The 24,273-nt window shown below is 33.3% G+C and overlaps 1 protein-coding gene across 1 annotated transcript in view; it reads right to left on the reverse strand.

Annotated features, from left to right (window-relative positions):
- Positions 1 to 541: 541 nt before the first annotated feature.
- Positions 542 to 24,273, reverse strand: part of LOC123645020 (serine/threonine-protein phosphatase 4 regulatory subunit 4) — a 52,580-nt gene continuing 28,848 nt past the window's right edge. Inside the window, exons 14-22 of the mRNA XM_045561515.1 lie at positions 21,856 to 22,000; positions 19,517 to 19,558; positions 19,351 to 19,425; positions 14,147 to 14,216; positions 13,625 to 13,711; positions 13,209 to 13,302; positions 12,541 to 12,611; positions 4,022 to 4,169; positions 542 to 1,569 (exon numbers count right to left, since the gene is read on the reverse strand). Coding sequence (XP_045417471.1) covers positions 1,545 to 1,569; positions 4,022 to 4,169; positions 12,541 to 12,611; positions 13,209 to 13,302; positions 13,625 to 13,711; positions 14,147 to 14,216; positions 19,351 to 19,425; positions 19,517 to 19,558; positions 21,856 to 22,000 — 757 coding nt within the window. The 3' untranslated portion in view covers positions 542 to 1,544. The remainder of the gene's footprint in view (positions 1,570 to 4,021; positions 4,170 to 12,540; positions 12,612 to 13,208; positions 13,303 to 13,624; positions 13,712 to 14,146; positions 14,217 to 19,350; positions 19,426 to 19,516; positions 19,559 to 21,855; positions 22,001 to 24,273) is intronic.

Here is a 24,273-nt window from a genome sequence, read left to right on the forward strand (position 1 = left end):
AACTCCTTTAACCAGTACTGGCAAGTTTCTCATACCTGCCAAATTTTAACTGCTGACAAAATGAGTAGTTGAACGATTCCATTTACCTGACTGTCCTTTGGTGAAGGATATTAAGAATCTTGGAAGCTCTGACTCGGGGGGGGGGGGGGGGGGGGGCAAGGGCAATATACATAACCTAAACTTTTGTACCCCCATAATATGCTGAAATAATAATAAGAAGAAGAATATTAAAAAATTAAAAAAAAGAATCATTAAAAATAGCCCAAAAGAGGCCATATGGAAGGTAAAAGGTAATACAGAAATAGCATGAAATAGTCTCACACTGAGTAACTGTCCTCTGAGTAATTTATAGTTGACATTGGTATGTTCCTCTTACTCATTACTTAAAAATGAACTCTTACTTTTTAATTCTAGTATAAAAACTGCAGGAAAGTATTTAAAACTTTTTTCACAAACACAGGTATCTCATTAACCTATGTTTTATTTTGAGTAAATTCATTATTCATTATTTCACATTATAAAAAGTAACCACACACACATATGCATTTGCAAATTAGATCATCTTTGCCATACATCAATATATTTTAAAAAACAAATATTTTCTAATATCAATATAGTTATATGCTGATTGCATTTTGAAATAGAGAAGCTGACAATAGCTTCATACAGTATATCTCAAGAACTGAATTTTAAAATTAAGAACTGTATATGTTCTACAGGCAAATTTTGATGGAAATATTAGCATTAGGACAAATAAATGCTGTTGACATAGCTTAAGCATGATAGCTTGAAATAACAGCTGATTCAAACTAGATTCATCATTTTAAATTAAGTAAGGACAAATACAATCTAAAATGTAAACAAAGTATTTATAAAATAAATTCTTCTAGGAAATAAAGGAAATCATCAATCTATTATTTTTAAGGTATTTATAACTCAAAGTTATCAGAAATATTTGTAGAATTTTCATTGCCAAATTTAAATTTGAGAACGTCCAAGTACAACATATTGTCACCACAGTCATGGGATTGATAAAATTGCAGACAGTTTGCACACTTTCAGTATGACTTCGGTTGGGCTCAGAGAGTTTGTGAGAAAATGCAGTAATTTTTTTACCTTCCAAGTCCCCGTCCAAGTGGTTATCTAGCTAGGGCAATTTCAGCTGATTTGGACTTTCATAGAATTTTTAAACGCTAAAACTCTAGAACAATTAAATAGCTGGTTTCCTGCACAAATAAAGGCAGATTTGTCTCTTCTGCAGCAGTAAAGCACATTCCTAAAATTGTTTTTCATTACACTTCACTGTAACATTGGAATTCTGTAACCACATCATTATTCAATAAATATACATTATAACTCCTAGGGAATCTAATTTCACATATGGAAAGTTTAACATAAGCTGCCATTATGTCTCTTTTTCCACTAATTAGGAAAAAAAAAACAAAACTTAAAAAAAAAAAAGCCCAGCCATTGCTTTAGCTTTTGTCCATCAATCACATTATCTCCAGCTGCCTTTGTTTTGCCTCCTTCATCAAACAGTTGATTTAAGGATTGGATTTTCTGGATTTTCTTAGGAAGGAAGGAAAGAAAGGGAAAAAGGGGAAGGGGGAGGGTGGAGAGAGGGAAGAAGAGGAAAAAAGAAAATAAAACAAAAAATTTTATTCATATAATGCTTACAAAGTAAATTTTTAAAATATAGATATTTACTTTGAATAAAACTAATATATGAGAATTCTAATTAAGGGAAAAATGAATTACACATTAAAGATTACTTGGAATTACCTTTAATTACCAAAAATCCTATGTATTCTTAACATAGCATTCAATTTAATTCATACAACTTTTCCTACATTTTAAATTTTGTATAATCATAACAGAAATTACACAGGCCTAAATACATGAATTGTCTGCTCTTAAAAGATATTAATATAATGCATACCTGCAGTTAAAGACATTAATATTTCTAAATACCAGATGTGTCATCTATAACACTGAAAAGCTAGAAAATGTATTGCATAGAACTTTTTTGAGAAGCTAAAATTGAGATAATTAATACTTTCTGAAAACATTTCATATAGGTTTATTTTAAATAAAAAGGACACATTTTTCATTTGGATATAGCATGGCTCTTAACTGTAGACAATACTTCACAGAAAAAAGACCACTGTAGGTATCAATCACCTATCCCAGCTCTGTGGCAGTGTGCACTCATGAGAGAGTACGTATTAGAGGCCTATTATATGGAAATATAGTTACGGACTTGTACATCCAGTCACATGTTAAAAAAGCAGCTGTGGATACCAACATTCCTTCTCCTTCACAATCAGAAAAGAAGAAACAAACCTGATGTGATTTGTTATCAGAGTCTTTGTTTCTAGATTCATTTTTAAATCACCAATTATATACACATAATTAATTATATAAATAATTTTATGTTACATATATTGAGCAAGAAAAAATTCAGTCTGTACAAAGGAAACACATGCTCAACAATGAAAGAACAGATAAAGATAGTAATCTGAAATAGAGAGCTGGCATAAATATATTAGGTTTCAATGGTCTTTACTTTAAAAAAATGCCTATGGCATTTAGAAAGATAAGCAGAGAAAAGAATGCATTAGTTCTATGTTACTAAATATAGTCCTCAATAGAAGAATTCCAGGGCAAACTTCTGAGAGAAAGAAGGTCTAGGGTGATAGGGAGGAAGGATCTCAGGATGTCAGAGCTGGAAGGCACCTTAGAAGATGGACCGTGAGTCAGCCCCATCACGTGACAGATGTGCACAGTGAGGCCCAGAGTGCGAACTGAACTGTGCACAGCCACTTTAGCAGCTGCTGGAACTGGGGCACACAAGGCTCCAGCTCAGTGCCCTCCATAGACCATTACCCTGTCCTGCCTCTACTCTCCTGAGTTTTAAATGGAACTACCATAGAATAACTAGTAGAGCAATAATTACATTGGTAAAGAGTATTCTCTGTAAATAAATTCTCTGCATTAATACTACTAATCTGTAATATTAATATGACTGTTTTGTATTACTATTACTTTCTGTATTATATAGTCCTACTTTTTCCTTAAGTTCAATTCAATAAATTTATTTCTAAATTCTGAATGAAGCTGGTTATAAACATCTATATTGGTCTATAACTAACGGCCAATTAAAATTTGAAATAAATTACAATAGAGTTCAGTTCCTAAAATGGACTCCAGCTTGGAGTTTCTGCAAAAAGATACATTTGAGATATTCAAAAACGCCCATGAATTAAGTGAAATAGGTTGAAAAGAAAATCTAAATTTTGTTTAAAATCTATTCTTATCAGAAGGTTCAGGTGCCCTAAATGAAATAGCAAACCTGTAACTATAATTTGGGAATCCTGGCTGAATCATTTATACCTTGATATAGTCTCTTATCATGGTGATTTTTACAGCACTACCCCTCAAATGTTTAAGCTAAAGGAAACAAAGGCTTCAACAAATTAAACAAGATATAAATAACACATAAAAAGGAACCATGGGAGAAAAGAGAATATAGTCCCTTTATAACCTCAACTTCAAGGCACAAGTACAGTCTGTAAATATCTCCTATTTATTGGACCCACAACTCTGTGTTCTATGCTATAGTAATATTTCTTAAGTGACATCAGCTGTACCCATCTTTTTGAGCACTGGATGATTGAATATGGTATACCTAAGCTACATGTTTAAAGGGATGTATTCTCAGAGATAAATTCCTTGAATGCAAACATTTCATAGAAAAAAATAGATCTCAGATATTAGTGGGTGCCATTTAAATGTTTCTTGTTGATTACCTCAGGTTACATACAAGCCTTTGCCATGTATAAATCATCCTACATAAACTATCTAATATAACAGAGTCACGTGATAATAATCCCCTTTAACTTGTAACATTTCCTCATTATAGACATTTTCTATTTTTTGGAAAGGATTTAAGTGGGAAGGAAAGTGTACTGAGAAAAAGAGTAGAACGACACACTCAGTAGGACATCACTTGATTACTTACAAAGTAGCCTTCCGTGCTTGAGTGTCTTTATTTCCACTGCTCTTGGGATCAACTGAGTTAGCTGTCCCACGGGAGGTACTTGGTAAGGACATACTAGGAGAAAAGGAAGTTGGAACACTACTGGCACTACGAGTCCGGAATGAGTCATCTGAAAGTAACACAAGCAGAGTCAGACATATTGAATATACTAAGAAAGATGTTAACCTAAGAGACGAAGAAAAGGTTAATGAGAGCAGACTTTTTCTCTTTGTAAATTGATTTTATGAAGGTATAATTTACATACAATAAGCTGCAAAATGTTACGATTGACATGTACACCTCCATGGAGCCATCATCACCATCAAGATGTGGACACAGCCATCACTACAAAATGGTCCCTCACACCTCTCTGCAATCCCTCCTCCTCCAAACCACTGATTTAACTCATGTCAGTTAAAATTAGTTTGCATGTTCTAGAATTTTTTATAATTGGAATCATGCAGTATATACTTTTCTGTCTGGCTTCTTTCATTCAGCTTAATTATTTTGAGATTCATCTATATCATGTATACCAATACTTCATTCTTTTTTATTTCTGACTGGTATTGCATGGACATGCCAAAATTTGTTTAACCATAATATCTTTTGATAGACATTTAGATTTCTTCCAGGTTTCACATATTACAAATAAAGTTGCTATGAGTATTCACATACAAGACTGTGTGTGGACACAGGTTTTCATTTCTTTTAAGTAAATGCCTCAGGGTGGAACTGTAGATCACACAGGAAGTGTATATTTAATCTCATAAAAAACTGCCAAATTGTTGTTCAGTTTTTGTTGGTTTTTTTTTTTTTTTTTTTTTTGGCATTTCCACTAGGAATGTATGAAAATTCTGCAGAGTTGCTCCATGTCCTCACACACACTTGATGCTGTGAGTCTTTCTAATTTTGGACCTTTTAGTGGGTGTGAAGTGGTATCTCTTTGTGTGTTTTTCTTATTGCTTTTAAATTTGCATTTCCCTGATAATTAGGATGGTTAAGCATCTTTTCATGTACTTATTTGTATGTCTTCTTTTGTGAAGTTTATGTTCAAATCTTTTGCCCATTTTAAAATTAGTTGCCTAATTAATTTTAAAGACTTACTTGTATATTCTGAATACAAATCCTTTTTCTGTTATATGTATTGTAGATATTTTCTTCCAATCTAAGCCCTGACTTTTATCTTTTTTAATGCTCAATTTCAAAGTCCAGAAGTTTTACATTTTGATAAAGTCCAATATGTTAATATTTTTTATGGTTAGGAGAAATCTTTGTCTATTCCAAAAATCACAAAGACTTTCTTATGTATTTTCTTCAGAAATTTCATAGTTTTAGTTTTTATTAGATTTTGATACATTTTGAGTTAATTTTGTATATGGTTCATATAATTTAATATTATAGTTCTATAATTCACATAGTCCATGTAATATTATAGTCTATAATTCATTGAGAATTGAAGTGCAGTTTTTTGGTTGTTCTTTTAATATGGATATCCAATGGTTCCAGCACCACTTTTTTTATTATAATAGACTTTTTTAGAACAGTTTTAGGTTCATATCAAAATTGAGCAGAAGGTAGAGATTTCTCGAATCTCCCTTTCCCCTACATGTAAATAGCCTCCCCCACTATCAACTTCTCCCACCAGTGACACACTTGTTGCAACTGATGAACCTACATTGACACATTATCACCCAAAGTCCATAGTTTACATTAGGGTTCCTTTATTTTTTTATTTTTTTTCTTTGGTGCTGTGACTCAAGTGGTTCACTCTTAATGTACATTCCATGGGTTTGGACAAATATATAATGACACGTACCCATCATTATAGTATCTTACAGTGTTTTCACTACCCTGAAATCTTCTGTGCTCCACTTATTTATCCTTCCCTTCTCCGAACCCCTGACAACTACTGATCTGTTTGTTTTCTTCATCGTTTTACCTTTTCCAGGTAAAACTGTCACATAGTTGGAATCATACAATGTAACCTTTTCAGATTGGCTTCTTTCACTTAGTAATACGCAATTAAGGTTCCTCATGTCTTTTCATGGCTTAACAGCTCATTTGCTTTTAGCTATGAATAATATTCCATTCTCTGGCCAGGCGAGGTGGCTCACGCCTGTAATCCTAACACTCTGGGAGGCCGAGGTGGGAGGATGGCTCCAGGTCAGGAGTTCAAGACCAGCCTGAGCAAGAGTGAGACCCCCATCTCTACTCAAAAAAAAACTAGAAAGAAATTAACCAGACAATTAAAAATATACAGAAAAAATTAGCCGGGCATGGTGGCACATGCCTGTAGTCCCAGCTACTCGGGAGGCTGAGGCAGTAGGATGGCTTGAGCCCAAGAGTTTGAGGTTGCTGTGAGCTAGGCTGATGCCACAGCACTCTAGCCTGGGCAACAGAGTGAGAATCTGTCTCAAAAAAAAAAAAAAATATTCCATTGTCTGGATGTACCACAGTTTATTCATCCATCTACCTATTGAAGAACATCTTGGTTGCTTCCAAATTTTGGCAATTATGAATAAAGCTGTTATAAACATCCATGTGCAGGTTTCTGTGTGGACGTAAGTCTTCAAGTCCTGTGGGAAAATACCCAGAAGCATGATAGCTGGATCATATGTTAAAAGTATGTTTAGTTTTATAAGAAACTGCCAAACTGACCTAGCCAACAAGGTGGCTATACCATTTTGCATTACCACCAGCAATGAAAAGTCCCTGTTGCTCCATATCCTAGCCAGCAATCAGGGGTGGGGAACCTGTGGCCTCAAGGTCATAGGTGGCCCTCCAGATCTCTGAGTACGGCCCCTCAACCAAATCCAAACTTCACAGAACAAATTCCTTTTTTTATGACTATTTGTCATCTATGTATCTTCTCTGGTGAGGTATCACATTCAAAGTCTTTGCCCATATTTTAATCAGGTTGTTTTCTTATTGATAAGTTTTAAGAGTTTTTTTTACACTTTAGATAATAGTCCTTTACCAGATATGTCTTTTGCAAATATTCTCTCCCAGTCTGTGGCTTATCTTATTATTCTCTTGACAGTCTTTCACAGAGTAGTTTTAATTTTAATGAAGTTTAGCTTATTAATTATTTCCTTCATGGATTGTGCCTTTGATGTTGTATCTAAAAAGTCATTGCCATACCCAAGGTCATCTAGATTTTCTCCTATATTATCTTCTAAGAGTTTTATAGTTTTGCATTTTACATTTAGATCTGTGATTCATTTTTGAATTAATTTTTGTGAAAAGTGTAAGGTCTGTATCTAATTTTTTTTTTTTTGCACGTGGGTGTTCAGTTGTTCCCGCACCATTGGTTGAGAAGACTACCTTTTCTCCATTATGTTGGCTTTGCTCTTTTATCAAAGATAAATTAATTATACTTATATGGGTCTGTTTCTGGGCTCCCAATTCTGTTCCATCAGTCTATCTGACTATTCTTTTGCCAATACCATACTGCTTTGATTACTGTAGCTTTATAATAAGTTTTGAAGTCAGGTAGTACAAATCTTCCAACTTACTCTTCTTTCATATTGTAGTGGCTATTCTGGATCTTTTTGCTCTCCATATAAACTTTAGAATCAGTTTATTGATACCCACAAAATAACTAGCTAGAATTTTGATTGGCATTACATTGAATCTATAGATCAAGTTGGGAAGAAATGACATCTTGAGAATATTGAGTCTTCCTAACTATTAACATAGAATATTGCCCTATTCACTTAGTTCTTTGAATTCTTTCATCTGAGTTTTATAGTTTTCCTCATATAGATCTTATTTTGTTTGGTTTATGCCTTTTGTTCTTCTGGGTGCTAATGTAAATGGTATTATGTTTTTAATTTCAAATTCTGCTTGTTCATTGCTAGAATATAGGAAAGAAATTGACTGCTGTATATTAACCTTGTATATTATCCTGCAATCTTGCTATAAACACTTATTAGTTCCAGGAGCTTGTCAATTCTTTTAGATTTTCTACATAGATGATCATGTCATCTGTGAACAAAGACAGTTTTATTTCTTCCTACCAAATCAGTTTATCTTTTATTTCCTTTTCTAGGACTTCCAGTACAATATTGAAAAGGAGCAGTGTGAGAGGGACATCCTTGCCTTGTTCCTGATCTTAGTAGGAAAGCTTCTAGTTTCTCACTCTTATTAAGTATCATGTTACCTGTCGGGTTTTTTACAGATATTCCTTATCAAGCTGAAGAAATTCCTCTCTATTCCTAGTGCACTGTAGGTTTTTATCATAAATAGGTGTTGGATTTTGTCAAATGCTTTTAATACATCTATTAATATGATCGTGTGATTTTTCTTCCTTAGCCTAGTGGTGTGATGAATTACAGTTATTGTTTTTCAAACATTGAACCAGTCTCATAAACCTGGGATAAATTCTACTTATTTGTGGTGTATAATTATTTTTATACATTGTTGGATTCAATTTGCTAATATTTTGTTGAGGATTTTTGCATCTGTGTTCATTAGAGATGTTAGTCTGCAGTTTTGTTTCCTTGGAATGTCTTTGCCAGTTTTGGTACTAGGTAATGCTGGCTTCCTAAAATGAGTTAGGTAGTATTCCTGCCACTTCTAGCTTGTAAGAGATGTAGAGAACTGGTATAATTTTTTCCTTAAATATTTGGTAGAATTCATCATTGAACCCATCTGGGCCTGGTACTTTCTGTTTTGGAAGGTTATTAATTTTTGATTCAATATCTTTAATAGATATAGGCCTGCCTATTCAGATTGTCTATTTCTTGTGAGTTTTGAGAGATTATATCTTTGAAGATATTGGTCTATCCAGCATGATTTTGAAAATACTATTCCATCACCATTGATTTATCTTGGAGCCTTTGCTGCAAATCAGCTGAATATATATGAGAACACAGGCCACATTGTCTTGATTACTGGAATTTTATAGTAAGTGTTAAAATAAGGTAGTTTAAGTTCTCCAACTGTTTCTTTTTCAAACTTGTTTTGGCTATACTAGGTCCTTTGCATTTCAATATAGATTTTAGGATCAGCTTATAAATTTTTCCAAAAGACTGCTAGAATTTTAATTAGGATTACATTGAATCTCTGGATCAATTTAGAAAGGACTGACATCATAACAACATTAAGTTTTCCAATCCATAAGCATGCTGTATCTCTCCATTTATTTATTACACCCTCTCACCTAGTTCCTCTATTATTAACACCTCACATCAGTATGCTATACATGTTACATTTAATGAGCAAATGCTGATACATTATTATCTAAAATCCATAATAGTTTTTATTTTATCTAATGTCTTTTTCTGTCTCAGGATCACATCCAGGATATCACATTATATTTATTTGTCAGGTCCCCATTAGCTCTCCTTGGCTGCGACAGTTTCTCACTTTCCTTGTTTTTGATGACCTTAACAATTTTGAGAGTTACTGGTCAAAAATTTTGTAGGATGCCCCTCTATTGAAATTTGCCTGTTCTTTTCTTAAGAATAGACCAGGGTTACAGGTTTGGGGGAGGATGACAGAGAAGTGTCATTTTCATCATATATTATAAAGGATATACATGATGGCACATTTGATCATATTTTTATGTCTTTTATCTTATTGCTTCATGCAAATCACTAGAAATGGATTTTTTGAATAAAAGTGTATTACAAAAACTAGAATTCTTGATGAACTTTGCTAAACTGTTTTACAAAAGGGTTCCACTGATTTTCATACCCACCAACAATGGATACATTGCAATTTCTTCCCATAAATCCTTACTAGCATTCTCTTTATTTTTCGTGAACTCTGTTGTGCCTGCATGACCTTGGATGGGATAGTCTAATTGATGACAGGATAAAATCATCACACAATTAACAGTGGGTTCTCATTAACTAAAAAGTATCCGGACTGGCCTTCCAAGCTATGACTTTAACCTTTCCTTTCAGTTTTATCTAACACTACTCCCTTATACCGACTCCTTACTCCAGCCAAACTAGCCAGGTGTTGCTCCCTGAAGATACCAACAGTCTGCCTTGTTGATGACCTGTCCTCTGCATGGAATGTTATTCTATACACATCTCTGCCTGCCAAAATCCTAGCCTACTTTAAGGTTCCTTTCAAATGATATAATCATCTTGAAGCCCATTTTGAGTCCCAAATTAAATAAGATGTCTTCTCTATGTGAACATGTAATATTTAATACACTTGTTAAGACATTTTACTTCCAGTTTCTCTTCATAGATAACATGTGTAATTATACATTGACTTTTTTCAGTCTGTATTTCATTAACTAATATATAATGATAAGTAATAAGCACATTTTTCTAACCAAGAACCCGAGGAGATAGTTCATTCAAACTGTAGTTCTCCCTCACCCGAAAATAATATTGAACCATTAAAACAGAATATTTTTCAATTATTTTAATAAAAGATTTACCCTTATAAAACACATGCTTTTATTTAAGACTCTGGATATAAGTTTTAGGATTTGTAGATCATATCTACTCTCTTGATTTTCAAGGTGACTTAACTATCAAAGTAAAAACTAAAGAAATTAATGCACATAATTAAAAATTTTTAAAAACAGTTCTCAATCAATATGTATATGTATCTATGTATTTGAGAGCTTGTCCCAGAGATAAGCTCTCACTCTGTCACCCAGGTTGAAGTAGCTGCAACTACAGGCGAATGCCACTATATCTGGCCAATATTTTTTTGTAGAGATAGGGTCTCACTATGTTACCCAGGCTGGTCTTGAACTCCTGGCCTTAAGCCTCAGCCTCCCAAAGTGTGAATTACAGGTGTGAGCCATCATGCCCAGACCTAAATCAATATCCTTAATGATTTAGGCAAAGAAATTTCTTGACAAAAACTATTACAAGTTCATGAATAAATATGTTCATGTATAGGTGAGTGAAGGAATCAGCAAGAGGACAGGTGAACTCCACCCAAGTTTGAAGAAGGCTTTATGGACATCCACAATCATTTGCACTATTAACTCCATGTTGAGTTAATTCAAACTTGTTTTCCATATACATTTATAATTTTTAAAGGCACTCTACATTGTACATAAAGTTCTTAAACCCTGAATGTTCCTCAGTACCTCCCCTAAAGGACTCACTGCTTTGCTAAGATAAAAATAATCAAGTTTTATTATTTATAGCCCCAAATTCAAACTATGGTGACAATTTTAGTTCAACAACTTCCTGTTGTAATCAAATTATTTTTTTTTTCTTTTTGAGACAGTGTCCAGGCTAGAATACAATGGCATCATCATAGCTCACTGCAACCTCAAATTCCTGGGCTCGAGCAATCCTCCTGCCTTGGCCTCCTGAGTAGCTGGGACTGTAAGCACACATCACTATGCCTGACTGAATTTTTTATTTTTTGTAGAGAGAGCATTTCACTATGTTGCTCAGGCTGGTCTTGAATTCCTGGCCTCAAGCAATCCTCCCACACTGGCCTCTCAAAGTGCTGGGATTACAGGCATGAGCCACCATGCCCAACCTCAAATCATTTTTTATGATAATCATAGGCTACCTTGTAAAATCACCCTATATCACCATATATGAATGTCAATGCTTTAATGTTAGGAAGATGTTCTCTTCTGGCCAATGAAAACACTTTTCACAGAACAGCCAAAGAACACATATATTCTTCATGAAAATTTATAAAATATAACAAGAGGTAAGAGGAAGACAGAATATTCAAAATGTAACCTAAAAAGGAACTGTACCTAAGCTCTTAAAAATTGCAGATGTTTGAGAAGATTCACTACGCTAAAAAAAATTACCATTACAATTTTCAACCAATTATTTCTAAGGCAGAAAGTTAAAAATACACATTTAGCAACTAGTAGTTTTTAGTCATATATCTCACCCTATTCATAGTATAATTCTATGTTCTACTATATAAACTAGAGGTCAGCAGACCACAGCCTATGGCCCAAATCTTGCCTACTGCCTGTCTTTGTCCATACAGTCTTATCAGAACACAGCCAGATCTATTCACTGCGTGCTGACTATGGGTGCTTTTACTCTACAACAGCAGAGTTACATAACTGTGACAAAGACCAGTTTGACCAACAAAGCCTAAAATATTTACTATATATTTACTATATGGCCCTTCACAGAAGTGTGCTGATCCCAATACAAATTTTCAAATACATAATTCTGCAAGTGTTTAGCTGTAAATGATTTGCAGTGAAGTTCTACTGTTTTTAACATCCTTAACAATCACTGTGAAACTTTTCATCTATGATTCAGCAGGCCCTCAGACTATGGTTAAACACATCCTATCTTTTTGTCCTTTTTCTCTTTGAGAAGTATTAAACTCTGGGTCTTGACACAGTGAAAACAAAATAGTATAGTCAAGTATTTCTCAATTGTTAGGGAAAAGTTTAATTTCTTCGGGATCTGATAAAGATGTAAATGTAGGAGAAATACTGTATCTAGAAATAAAGAAATAGATCAATTAAAGAAAATCATATTTTATTAAATTTAGCATTTTTTTGATAAGTTTATATTACTACTTACCAGTTAGTGAAAGCACAGAAGTCTTTGTTAACCCTGAGACAGAAGATGTATATCCTGCTGTAGAACTTTTACTAGAAGAGAACATGATTTAGTTAAAATACAAGACTATGCTCTTACAATCTCCATCATCTAACACTTGGGCTGTTTTAATCATGGTAATTTAATTTATGTGATTCTCTCCTAATCTTAACCATTTACAATTTTGTCTCCTGGGCTAAAGGAAAAACCAGACATTCATCTATTGTCAGGAGAACTCTGTAATGATCAAATTACCATATGAACATCCCACTGGCTTCTTTATAGACACAAACAACATTAATAGCAAATGGGGCATACTCGTACCCATTTAAAAGTTAAGTGGCATATGTGATACAGTACCACCATTTTCTTCATAAAATGATATATGGGTTCTATGATGTTATTAAATAGTGTCATGTTAGTGTTCTTCCCTGAATGTCAGGATACCTATTTTTATGCAAATTGGGAGACTTCAATTATTTTTTAACAATAATTACAGAAGAAAACTGACAAATTAATGGCCTATAAAAAGCTCAGAATTAATTCTTGTTTTTATAATAATGTAACTATTTATTAATGTACCATATGTAAAGATGCATGGCTATAAAATTAAAAATTATATTAAAAAGTGAATGGCTGACAGATCATACCTAGCACACTTCTCTAAGTTGCCATATTTTGTATGAAAAGCTTGATTATTAAAAGACTGGCTTCGAATCAGTTTGGATTTCTTGATTTCTTTGCCTAGAGTAACAAACAGAAAAAAAGGAAAATGCATCCAGTTCATCCTTAGCTGCCCCAATTCCCATTCCCTCCTGAACTACCATCACTTTCAGTAAAACACAGATGGGCCTAGCATTCTTTTCTTAGTTTCAGCTGATGGGAGTATTTCTTACCCATACTTACCCATACTGCCCATTAACAACTACCAAAACAACTAATGATAGAAGGCCAAAGTTGTTTTAGAATAATATAGCTCATCTTATAGAGTGACTTTGCTTGTAATTAATTTTTATAAAAGTAAAAAAATTGTATAAAATAGGCATAAAAAGAAGTTCTTTCTTACTTGTTGATGGGGAGACAGAAGAGGGTCCAGGAACAGAAATGGGGATGTTCTTGGGCAGACTTTGCGTTGCTGTCTTACTGTCTCTACCTAAAAAAACCTCTGTTTTAAGTTCTATAGTTTCCTCTGAGACCTTATTAATCTCTATAAATATATAAGACAATATAGAGAATATGAATCACTATCCCTAGCTAAGCAGCTGCCTTTTCCAAATATTCTTACTTTATATATTTACATAGTTCAATCCTTATTATTCAGTGATCAATTTCACAATCTAACAGCTGTAATCAAACTTTAAGCTTTCCTTTGAAAGAATATGAACCTCCACACTGGTTCCCATCTTTTATTCCTGTATTTCTAACATCTGTACCACATTAAACAGCCAATTTTAAAAAACAAATTTTGAAAAATGAAAGAAAGTGAAGCAATTTTCCATATCAAATCAAAAACTATGCATGGTCTTTCAGAATACCAGGATGCAACATAATTATGTAACTGAATGGTGAAGACAGAAAAACTACTTACGTTTCTTTTCAAAAATTTTATCACTCATGGGCCTTCCATCATTCTGTTGCTTCTCCTTCTCTAACTGTTCCTGTTATTAAAACAGTATCTTAGAATTAAAGGTACAACTTAATAGACTTAGAAAAATTGTTCTGAGAAATTAAGCATTAGAGATACAAATAAAGGTTCATAAAAATGTCTAAAAGAAGTATTTTTTTTCCATATTAGTATCTAGAGAATTCAGGGCTTTTAGATTTATCTCTTTTACACATTTACAGAATTTTGCCCTTGGGGGTCTGTCAAGCTAAAACAATGAGTCTGGTATTATTGTTATAGTGAGCCTTTATTTTCTAGAAGGTATTTGCCAATTCTCATTAGTAAAATACCTGTTACTATTGGTCATACCAATTTCTGATTGGTAAATGGCAAAATAATATTTTTCTTTAAAAAGATTTAGAGAAAAGGAAATGGTCTCTTAGATATTTTTAAATGCTTTATTTAAGCATAATACACATAGAAAAAGTGCACAAATTACAAGTGTACAGCTCACTGAATTTTCCCAAAGTAAATACACCTGTATAACCAGCTCCAATATCAAGAAACAAAACATTACCAAACTCAGAAGCCCCTTCTCCCAATTGAACAAATAGGCAAAAGAATCAATGAACACAGCAATGTTCTGAACAAACTTGGCATAACTGACATGCATAAAACACCATGGTCAACAAGCTCAGAACAAACATTCTTTTCAAGTGCACATGTAAAATAAAGAAAAGGACAGAGAAACCCAATAAGGAAAAGAATTTCCACATAGAACTGGACCACATAAAAAAGAATCAAATGGAAAGTCTAAAACAGAACACACATAAAATTTAAAAATATCATTAGGTGGGCTTAACAGAATTATCTATTTTCTCCATCTTTCCCTGTATTATCTTGATCATATTAATCACAGTTATCTTTAAGTTCTTGTCTGCTAACTCTAATATCAGGATCAGTTGTGGGTCTTTTTATATTGTCTGTTTTTGTCTTGGGCTTAGGTCATTTCATACTAAAATTTTTTTAGAGCTTCCTTATTGTCCACAGCTTCTACAATTGGCAATCCTAAACTCTGATCTCTGTCTTGGAAGACTGCCAAAATAATTTACTTTGCTTTTCAGAGGATTTCCACTTAAGTTTTTAACCTCACAGCACATGAACTCTCAGCAGAGAAATAGAAAATATTTAAAAATTGTAAATTTTAGAAGTGAAAAATACAATATTGGAAATAAAAAAAAAAATTCACTAGATAAGGTCAGCAGCCGAATGGAGAAGATAAGGGAAAAGCTGATGACACTGAAGACAGACCAACAAATTGCTCACACTGAGCAGCAGGGTTCAAAAAAAAAAAAAAAAAAAATTAGAGCAGCAAAGCCTCCTGGACCTATGTGACAATACTAAAAGATCTAACATATATGTAATTGGAGACCCAAAAATAAGACAGAGAGAAATTGGAAAAAAACATATATTTAAATAAACAATGGCCCAAATTTTCCCAAGTTGGAGAGTGATATACACTCTAGATTCAGTAGGATGAGCAAATCCAAAACAGGATAAATTCAAAGTAAATCATGCCTAGCCATATCAAAAGCAAACTGCTAAAAACAATAGATAAAAGAAAAAATCCTGAAAGTGGCCACATAAAAACATTACCTACAGAAGAACAGCAATTCAAATGAGAGCAGGTATTTTATCAGATGTTATGGGGCCAGAAGACACATCTTAAAATGCAGAAAGAAAAAGACAATTTACCAAAACTAACAAAAGAAGAATTCTATACCCAGTGAAAATATCCTTCAGGAATGAAGGTAAAAATAAGACATTTTAGATAAAGGAAAACAAGAGAATCTGTCACCAGAAGACCTGTGATACAAGATCTGCAAAAGAAAATTCTTCAGGCTTAAAGGAAAAAAATACTAGAGGGAAATTTGGATCCTAAGCAATGAATGAAGAGCATTGGAAATGGTAAACATCTGAGCAAACAGAAAAGTTTACTCTCTTAAATTCTTCAAGATACACATGACAATTTAAAGCAAAAATTATAACACTGTCTGGTGGGGTCTTCAATGAAGATGTAATTCATGACAACCGTAACATAGAGAATGGTGTGGAATGGGTAAAGAGACCATTGTTAAGTGAAGTGGTACTATATTAACAGTAAGTACACGGTGAAAGGTTAGATGTATATATTATAATCTCTAGAGAAACCAGCAAAGAATTAAAAACAAGAGAGGACAACATAATTCACTAATATAAGAGTGAAACAGTGGTTATCACCATAGATTATCACCATATATTAAAAGGGTAATATGAGTATATTATAAACAACTTTTTGCCACCAACAAATTTGACAGCTTAGATGATGTGAGGGGAAAAAAAGCAACATACCAAAAGTGACAAAAGAAGAATTAGAAAAATCTAAATAGTTTTATATCTAGTAAAGAAATTACATCAATTACCAAAATCCTTTCCCAAATAAAAACTTTAAACCTAGACAGTTTCACTAGTGAATTCTGCCAAATACTCAAGGAAGAAAAAAACCAGTTTTATAGACATTTTTTTCAGAAAATAGAGGAGTGGGAACACTACTCATCTTGTTTTATGAGGCCAGAATAACTCTAATACCAAATCTGACCCAAAAATGATAAAAAAAGAAAATTAAAGACCAATTCCACTATGAATCTATGAATGCAAATGCAAAATTCCTTAACAAAAACATTAGCCAAGAATCTAACAATAGAAACAAAGGATAATACATCATTATCAAGTCGGATTTATCTCCAAAATACAAGACTGATTTACTATTTGAAAAATCAATGTAATTCAGGGTATTAACAGAATGAAGGCAAAAAAACAAATATCATTTCCATATATGACAAAATGCAACAACCATTCATAAAAACTCTCAGCAAACTAGGAGTAAGAGGGAACCTCCTAAATCTGATAAAAGGCATCTACATAAAACCTACTGCTACCATAAGACCTAAGGATGAAAGATTGAACTGTTTCTCTCTAAGATCAGTAAAAAGAAAAGGATGCCCACTTGCCCCACTTTTATTCAACTGGAGGTCTTTAATTGTACTGGAGGTCCTAAAATGCATAATAGTGAATACGAGGATGTAATCTTTCTGTATTTAAAGAAGATATGATGGCTTACATAGAAAATCCTAGTTTTAGAAAATCTAAAAAACAACTTCTAGAACAAATAAATTTAGCAAGTATATAAGACACAAGATTAATACATAAAAATCAATAATATTCTTATACCACAGCCACAAAAAATGGAAAAGTGAAATTTACAAATTATAATTTCACTTACAATAATGCAAAAAAAACATAAAATACCTAGTCATAAATCTAGCATAGACTTCCTTAAGCTCTATATTGAATGCTATCAAAATTACTGAGAGAAAAGAAGACTAAAAAAATGGAATGGTGGATACTATTCTTTGACCAGATGATTCAATTGTTAAGATAGCAATTCTCCAAATTGATCTATGGATCAATCCTAACTAAAATATCAGCAGGCTTTTACGACAAATTGACAAACTCATTCTAAACTTCATATCAAAATGCGAAGGTCCTAGACTGGCCAAAGCAATTTTAAAAAGAAACATTGTTGGAAAACTTACCCTATCTGGTTTCAGTGATCAAGACAGTTTGGTATTGCCAAAAAGATAAACATATAAATCAGTGGAACAGAATAGGGACTCAAGAAATAGACACATATGTATATGAACAATGGATATTTTTTAAAGGTGCTAAGGCAATTCAAGGGGAAAAGGAAAGTTTTTTAAATGATGCTGAAAAGGCTGGATACCCAGATGGAAAAAAATAAACATATATAAAAATTAACTTGAAATGAATCATAGACCTAAATGTAAAACCTACAACTAAAATTTCTAGAAGAAAACACTGGAAAAAGTCTGTGATTTTGGTATAAACAAAGGATTCTTAGAATAAAAAAATATAAGAGAAAACAAATTGGTAAACTGGACTTACACAATAAATAAAAGCTAAGCCAGAGACTCCAAGAAAATACTCATAATATGTATATCTGACAAAGGAGTTATATTCAGAATATATTAAAAATGCTTACATCTCAATAATAATAAAGTAACCCACTTTAAATTCTGATAACAGACTTCATCAAAGAAGAGATAAAGATGGCCAATAAGCAAATGAAAAGATGCTCAACATCTTCAGGTAACAGGGATATGCAATTAAAAAAACTATGAGATGCCATTACATACCCACTGTATGGCCAAAATTAAAAACACTAACCATATCAAGCATTACAGAGGATATGGAATAACTAAAGCTTTCCACCACAGCCAATGGGTACGAAAAATGCTACAACCACTTTGGAAAATACTTTTTGTTTGTTTTTAAGTTAAGCATACCATATAATCCAGCCATTCTATTCCTAAGTATTTACTCAAGAGAAATGAAAATATACGTCTACCCAAAGGCTAATGTTCTTGAAGGCTAACTTCCCTAATGTCACAGCAACTTTATTTGTAATATCCCAAAACTAAAAGTAACCCAAATGCCCATTAAGAGGTGAATGGATAAATAAATTGTGGTGCATCTATAATATGGAACCCTACTAAGGAATAAAAAGGAATGACTTACTGATGCATACAACAATATGGATGAATCTCAAAATAATTACATTAATGGAAAACAGCATGATCAGAAAAAGTATATAATATATGATTCAATTTAAATACTTCTACTAGAAAATGCAAACTCATCTACAGTGACAGAAACTACATCAGAGGTTGCTGGGGACTGGAGTAGAAGACATGGATTACCAAGGGGCATACAGAGACTTGGTGGAATGAAAATGTTTCATATTCTGATTGTGGTGATGGTTTCTTGGACATGTCCATATGTCAAAACTCATCAAATTGTGCACTTTAAATATATGCACTTGTTTGTCAATTATACTTCAATAAAGTAGTTTTTTAAAAAGGCTCTCAAATATAGTTTTCCTTCTGGTTGATAAAAGAACAGATTTCAAAAAATCAGGACTCTTCCTTACTCAAAGAGGGAAAAAAAGTGGTATTTTAGGAAAAAAGAAGTAGTGTGAAATTAAAATAAATTATTTTTGAAGTTTAATAACAAAACAGTTAATATTGGTCAGAAAAGAGTGTATGTGTGTGTGAGTGAAAACAACATACCATTTCCATAAAAAGTAGTTCTTCTCTTTCTTTCTCTTGATCTAACAAGTCTTTTTCATAAAACTTTTTCTGAAACTGTTTAAAATGAAATTATGAAACATTAGTGATAAGTTTCTCCCAATTTTTAAATATTCCTTTCAATATAAATAAAAGAGAGTGTATTTACCGCATCCATAGACATTTCCATTCTGTCCAACTCTAATACAGTCTATAAAGAAAGTTTTAAAAATTATTCAACAGCAATGAAATGAAACCAAAACCAACCAATCATTTCTCAGAGACTCCTTTTCCAAAGCTAAGTTCAAAGAGAAGACTTCTGCAAATTTATCTAATTCTACACTGTATTTATAATCAACCTCTGTACAGTAATGCCAGGATCCATTTTAACTTTTAAACAGTTTTAACCTTAAGAAGAGCAAGTCTACAGGCATATTTTAAATACCAAATGCATGCAATTTAACTAATTTCTAATAACTCCCAATGCCAATCTTTTCTGAATTTTTAGAAATATAATATAGCTTTTGAATTTTTAAAGTCTTTCAGCTAAATATATATGAAACAAGCTATCATTTGGCTTAAAATACTTAGTTCTCTTCCATAGAATTTTTTTTATCATTATGATACTCAACGCAATAGAAAAGACTTTGTTCTGAAAGTATTCTCTAAATTTACTATTTGTCTTTCAGAATATACTAGTTTGAAACAAACTATTCCAGTCAAACAATGGTCAATCTAATCCAGGGTTCTGTCTGTGATAGAGAACAGTACTTCTAACACTTATTTTACAAGAGGAACTCTAATGGCCAAAATATATTTATATACTTATATGCCCAAAGCTATTCATTACAAACATAAAATTTATTTAAAGCTTTCTTTTTATGCTGAAATTTATGAAAAAGTTACAATTTATGCCATGAAATACCCCCTTGTTAAATAAAGTACTCCATTCCATTTTTATCTCAAAGCTTTGTGTAGCTTCCTCAGAGGTTCCCATACTAATAAATCATTAGACTACAAAATTTTCATGGGACAGATTGACTTCATGTGAAACGTACTTAAAATAAGAGCTATACTCTAGGATAATCCATTGTAGATTAAAAATCCATTAGTTTAATGATATCATTGTACCTATATGACATTCGCTTGTACCTATATGAGGTTTGTGTAGCTTCCTCAGAGGTTCCCATACTAATAAATCATTAGACTACAAAATTTTCATGGGACAGATTGACTTCATGTGAAAGGTACTTAAAGTAAGAGCTATACTCTAGGATAATACATTGTAGATTAAAAATCCATTAGTTTAATGATATCATTGTACCTATATGACATTCGCTTGTACCTATATGAGGTTAGCTTGTATTATTTCTTGAATTAATAAATTCTTTGGGAAAAATAACCCTCTCATGTTCATTATTTGGACAACTTAACTCCATTGCCTAGACTTTGTACTTAAATAGTAAGGACAGAACAAGCAGGTAGAAACAAGTGTGAGAGTGTGTGTGTGTAGGTGTGTGTGTATGTATGCTTTTAGATATAGCTGCATGTCCAACTCTGGATATTTTGGGTTATTTCAGTTGATGAAAGAGGAATTCATATTTCAGCAAAAATAAAATTATACTAATTAATACTAAGTCACCAAATCACTTCATTAAAAAGTTTCTCATGTGACATTTGCCAATGATTTTTAGAAAAAAATGGATTCTATTTTTTCTCACCATTGATGCTAATTTATTTATTGCATCAATAAATTAATTTTTCTCACTACAAATAAATGCTCAAAAATTGCATGTCCTGAAGTTCACATTCAGATTCATAAAAGTAACCACTTTAATTTGACTTGATCTTATAAAAATATTAGTTATATATTCAGCATAGAGAGTTTTTGAGGACTATAACAGATTTTAAGGTTTGGCTCACTAACCCAAATTTTTACTGTTTTAGTTTTCCAACATTGCCAAATAAGAAATATAATAAGATCTCACACTGAAACAAAACAAACCATAAGATACAATAATGTTCCATTATTTAAAAAGGAATGCACTCTATTATAGTCCTAGCTCTGCCCCTTACTCACCTGATCTCAAGCAGACCACTGAATTAAGTCTGAGGGCCCTTCCCGGGCTAAGTTTCTATAAAACGTGACTTTCCCAATTTTACCAGCAAAGTCTTACTGGATTATAATCACTTATAAATGAAGTCTGGTGAATGATATTCATTATTATTGAACAGTATTCACTGAGCACATAACATGTGCCAAACTCTCTGTCATGGAGCTTATATTACTAGTAATAAAAGTTTAATATCTAAGTGCCCTTTAGAAAGATCTTTCCAGTCATATCCAGCCATAGTACACATCAACCAAATCATTTATTAATTCTTTCCACTCTAGCAAGGATGTAAGTATTTTAACATATTGCTATCCTGTCAAGCTAAAATAGTGAAGCTATGATTAACACAACCTTAATGTAAGAAATGCAACATTGTGGCCAGAGTGATACTTACTTTTTTTACAATAGCCAGAACATCTTTATCTTTTTCTTGACACAGGAGTTTTCTCACACACATTTCTAACTGCTGAAGTAGATGCTTATCCGCAGGAATCTTCAGGGTAGATTTCACTTTGGGCAACAGGTAGCAAAGTTTCATTCTATAATAAATTACACAGTATTTACTTCTGAGTAAATTTAAGAACTAAGAATAACAGTAACATGAAACTGAAAGAAAAAACAAGTTTTAGATAGCCTGAGAGTTCATTTATTCATGTATTAAATGACAAATATTTATGGAGTATCCATTATGTATTACCCATTCATTATTCTGGGTGCTGAGATACAACAGTGAATAAAACTGATAATGCTCATGGAGCTACATTCTAGTATGGTGGTAGAGAAGAGAAGAGAAACAAGTAAAATGTCTGTCAGACAGTGGTAAGTACAGTGGAGAAAAATAAAGTATGGACAAAGACGAGGGAGTACCAGGAGCGGGGGATTAATCAGTTTTAATGCTGGTGGTCAGAGGTGTCAGTGAAGGTTTCACTGAACAGATAACATTTAAGCAAAAACCTAAAGAAAATTACAGAATGAGCCACGTGAGTAGTTAGAAAAGAGCTGTAGGGCACATAGGGGGAGCTTGCCTCCCATGTTGCCTCAAATTAGCAAACTGGCCATTGCAGCTACAGCACAACAGAGTGAAGGTAAGATTAGCAGGAGACCTCAGAGTGGGAATGAGAGGCCTTGCAGGCCACAGTAAGGAGATTGGCTTTTCTTCTAAGTGCAATGAGAAGCCATTGGAGGGTTCTGAGCAGAGAGGTGAAGTGATCTGACTGAAAACCTCATAAATAACATCTGACTACTGTGTTGGCTGTAGGTGGTCAAGGACAGAAGAAGAGAAACAATAGGGGAGGTCCTTGCAATAATTCAGGCAAGAGATGATGGGGTGGATTGAACCAGAGTGACAGCAGTAAAGGTGGAGAGCAGTGGTTGGATTCTGAATACATTGTACAACCAGCAGGATGTGCTGAGGGATTAGAGCTGAAGAGACAGAAAAGACTTATTTAAGGTTTTGACCTAAGTACGAACATGAAATGGTTATTTACTGAGATGGAGAAGACTACAGAAGGATCAAAAGCAGATAAGAAAGATCAGGATTTAATTTTGGACAGATTAAGTCTGAGATGCCTATTAGAGACTCAGTGGAAGTGCTAAGCAGGCGGTTGGCTCAATGAGTCCGTTGTCCAGGGTAGATGTCTATACTAGCGACACAATGAGGAATCTTCAGCATGTAGATGATATTTAAGCCATGAGATTGGAGGGATCACCAAGGTAATAAGTGCAGTTAGAGAACAAAGGAGACAAAAGAATCCAGTCCAGGTCGAGGTACTCTCACAGTCTAGAATGGGTTGAAAAGAACAAGGAGGCTGAATAATGCCAGAGAGGTAAGAGGAAATCCAGCAATCTAAAGAAAACCTTTCCAGGAGGAGGTAGTTCAGAGGAAATGTTCAGCTTTGCTAAACTAAAACTCTACTTCTTTGCCAGGCCTGGTTTTAGAGAGGGATGCTAGGTGGTTCTCTATTTTATAGCTGCTATATTCATTCATTCATTCATCTGAGTGCTCTCCACATTAGTATTTTTTATTTCTATCGCAAATCTTGAGACAACTAAATCCCATTCCTAGGACGCTTTCTCAGCTGAACCTTCAGTTGATGATTCTTCATATCCAGCAAAATTTGCTTTTTATTCAAGTAAAAAGGGAAAAAAAGCTCCTCCTCTGGAATTTTCAGCACTGTAAGTAGCAATAATAGCCTCAATCTCACTCCGAGCTCATCATGGCTACTGTTAAGCCTGGTGATGCTTTCTCTAATTAAGAAGTCCCAATTCCCCCAAAGAGAAATTATTTCATTTCTGACAGCTGTGGAGAAGGCATCTCTGAATACCAATAGTCTTTTTCCAGCCTTTGATATTGTCTAAACGCAGTGAATTTAAATTTTAAACATTCACTTAAGGACAAACAAAAACACTTAACAGTCTATGCACACTTCATTCTTTATAATCCAAGTCATGTCTAGAAAATATATATTCAGCAAAAGTTACACAAGCCATAATATTGACTCATTCTCTATTAGACTCCTGGACCCATGAGATTATAAAATTCTTGAGATTAGGGGCGACATCCTTCTGGTAAGCTAAATTGCTTATGTACATTATCTCAAGTATTTATACTTCAGAATACCTTATGACTTATGTATGAGAGAAATCAATGCACAGACAGGTTTTGTAACTTGCTCAAAGATACACATCTAGAGCTGGAATTTCAGCTCAAACAGTGTGGCTCCAGAAACTGTCTTCCTAATCTATGTGATCCTACCACCCTTGCCTGTGATGGCTTTCATGCTGTCTACACAGCTCTATAGCAGTGCACAAA

This window comes from Lemur catta, chromosome 1 (assembly GCF_020740605.2).
Source record: "Lemur catta isolate mLemCat1 chromosome 1, mLemCat1.pri, whole genome shotgun sequence".
Taxonomy (NCBI): Eukaryota; Metazoa; Chordata; class Mammalia; order Primates; family Lemuridae; genus Lemur; species Lemur catta.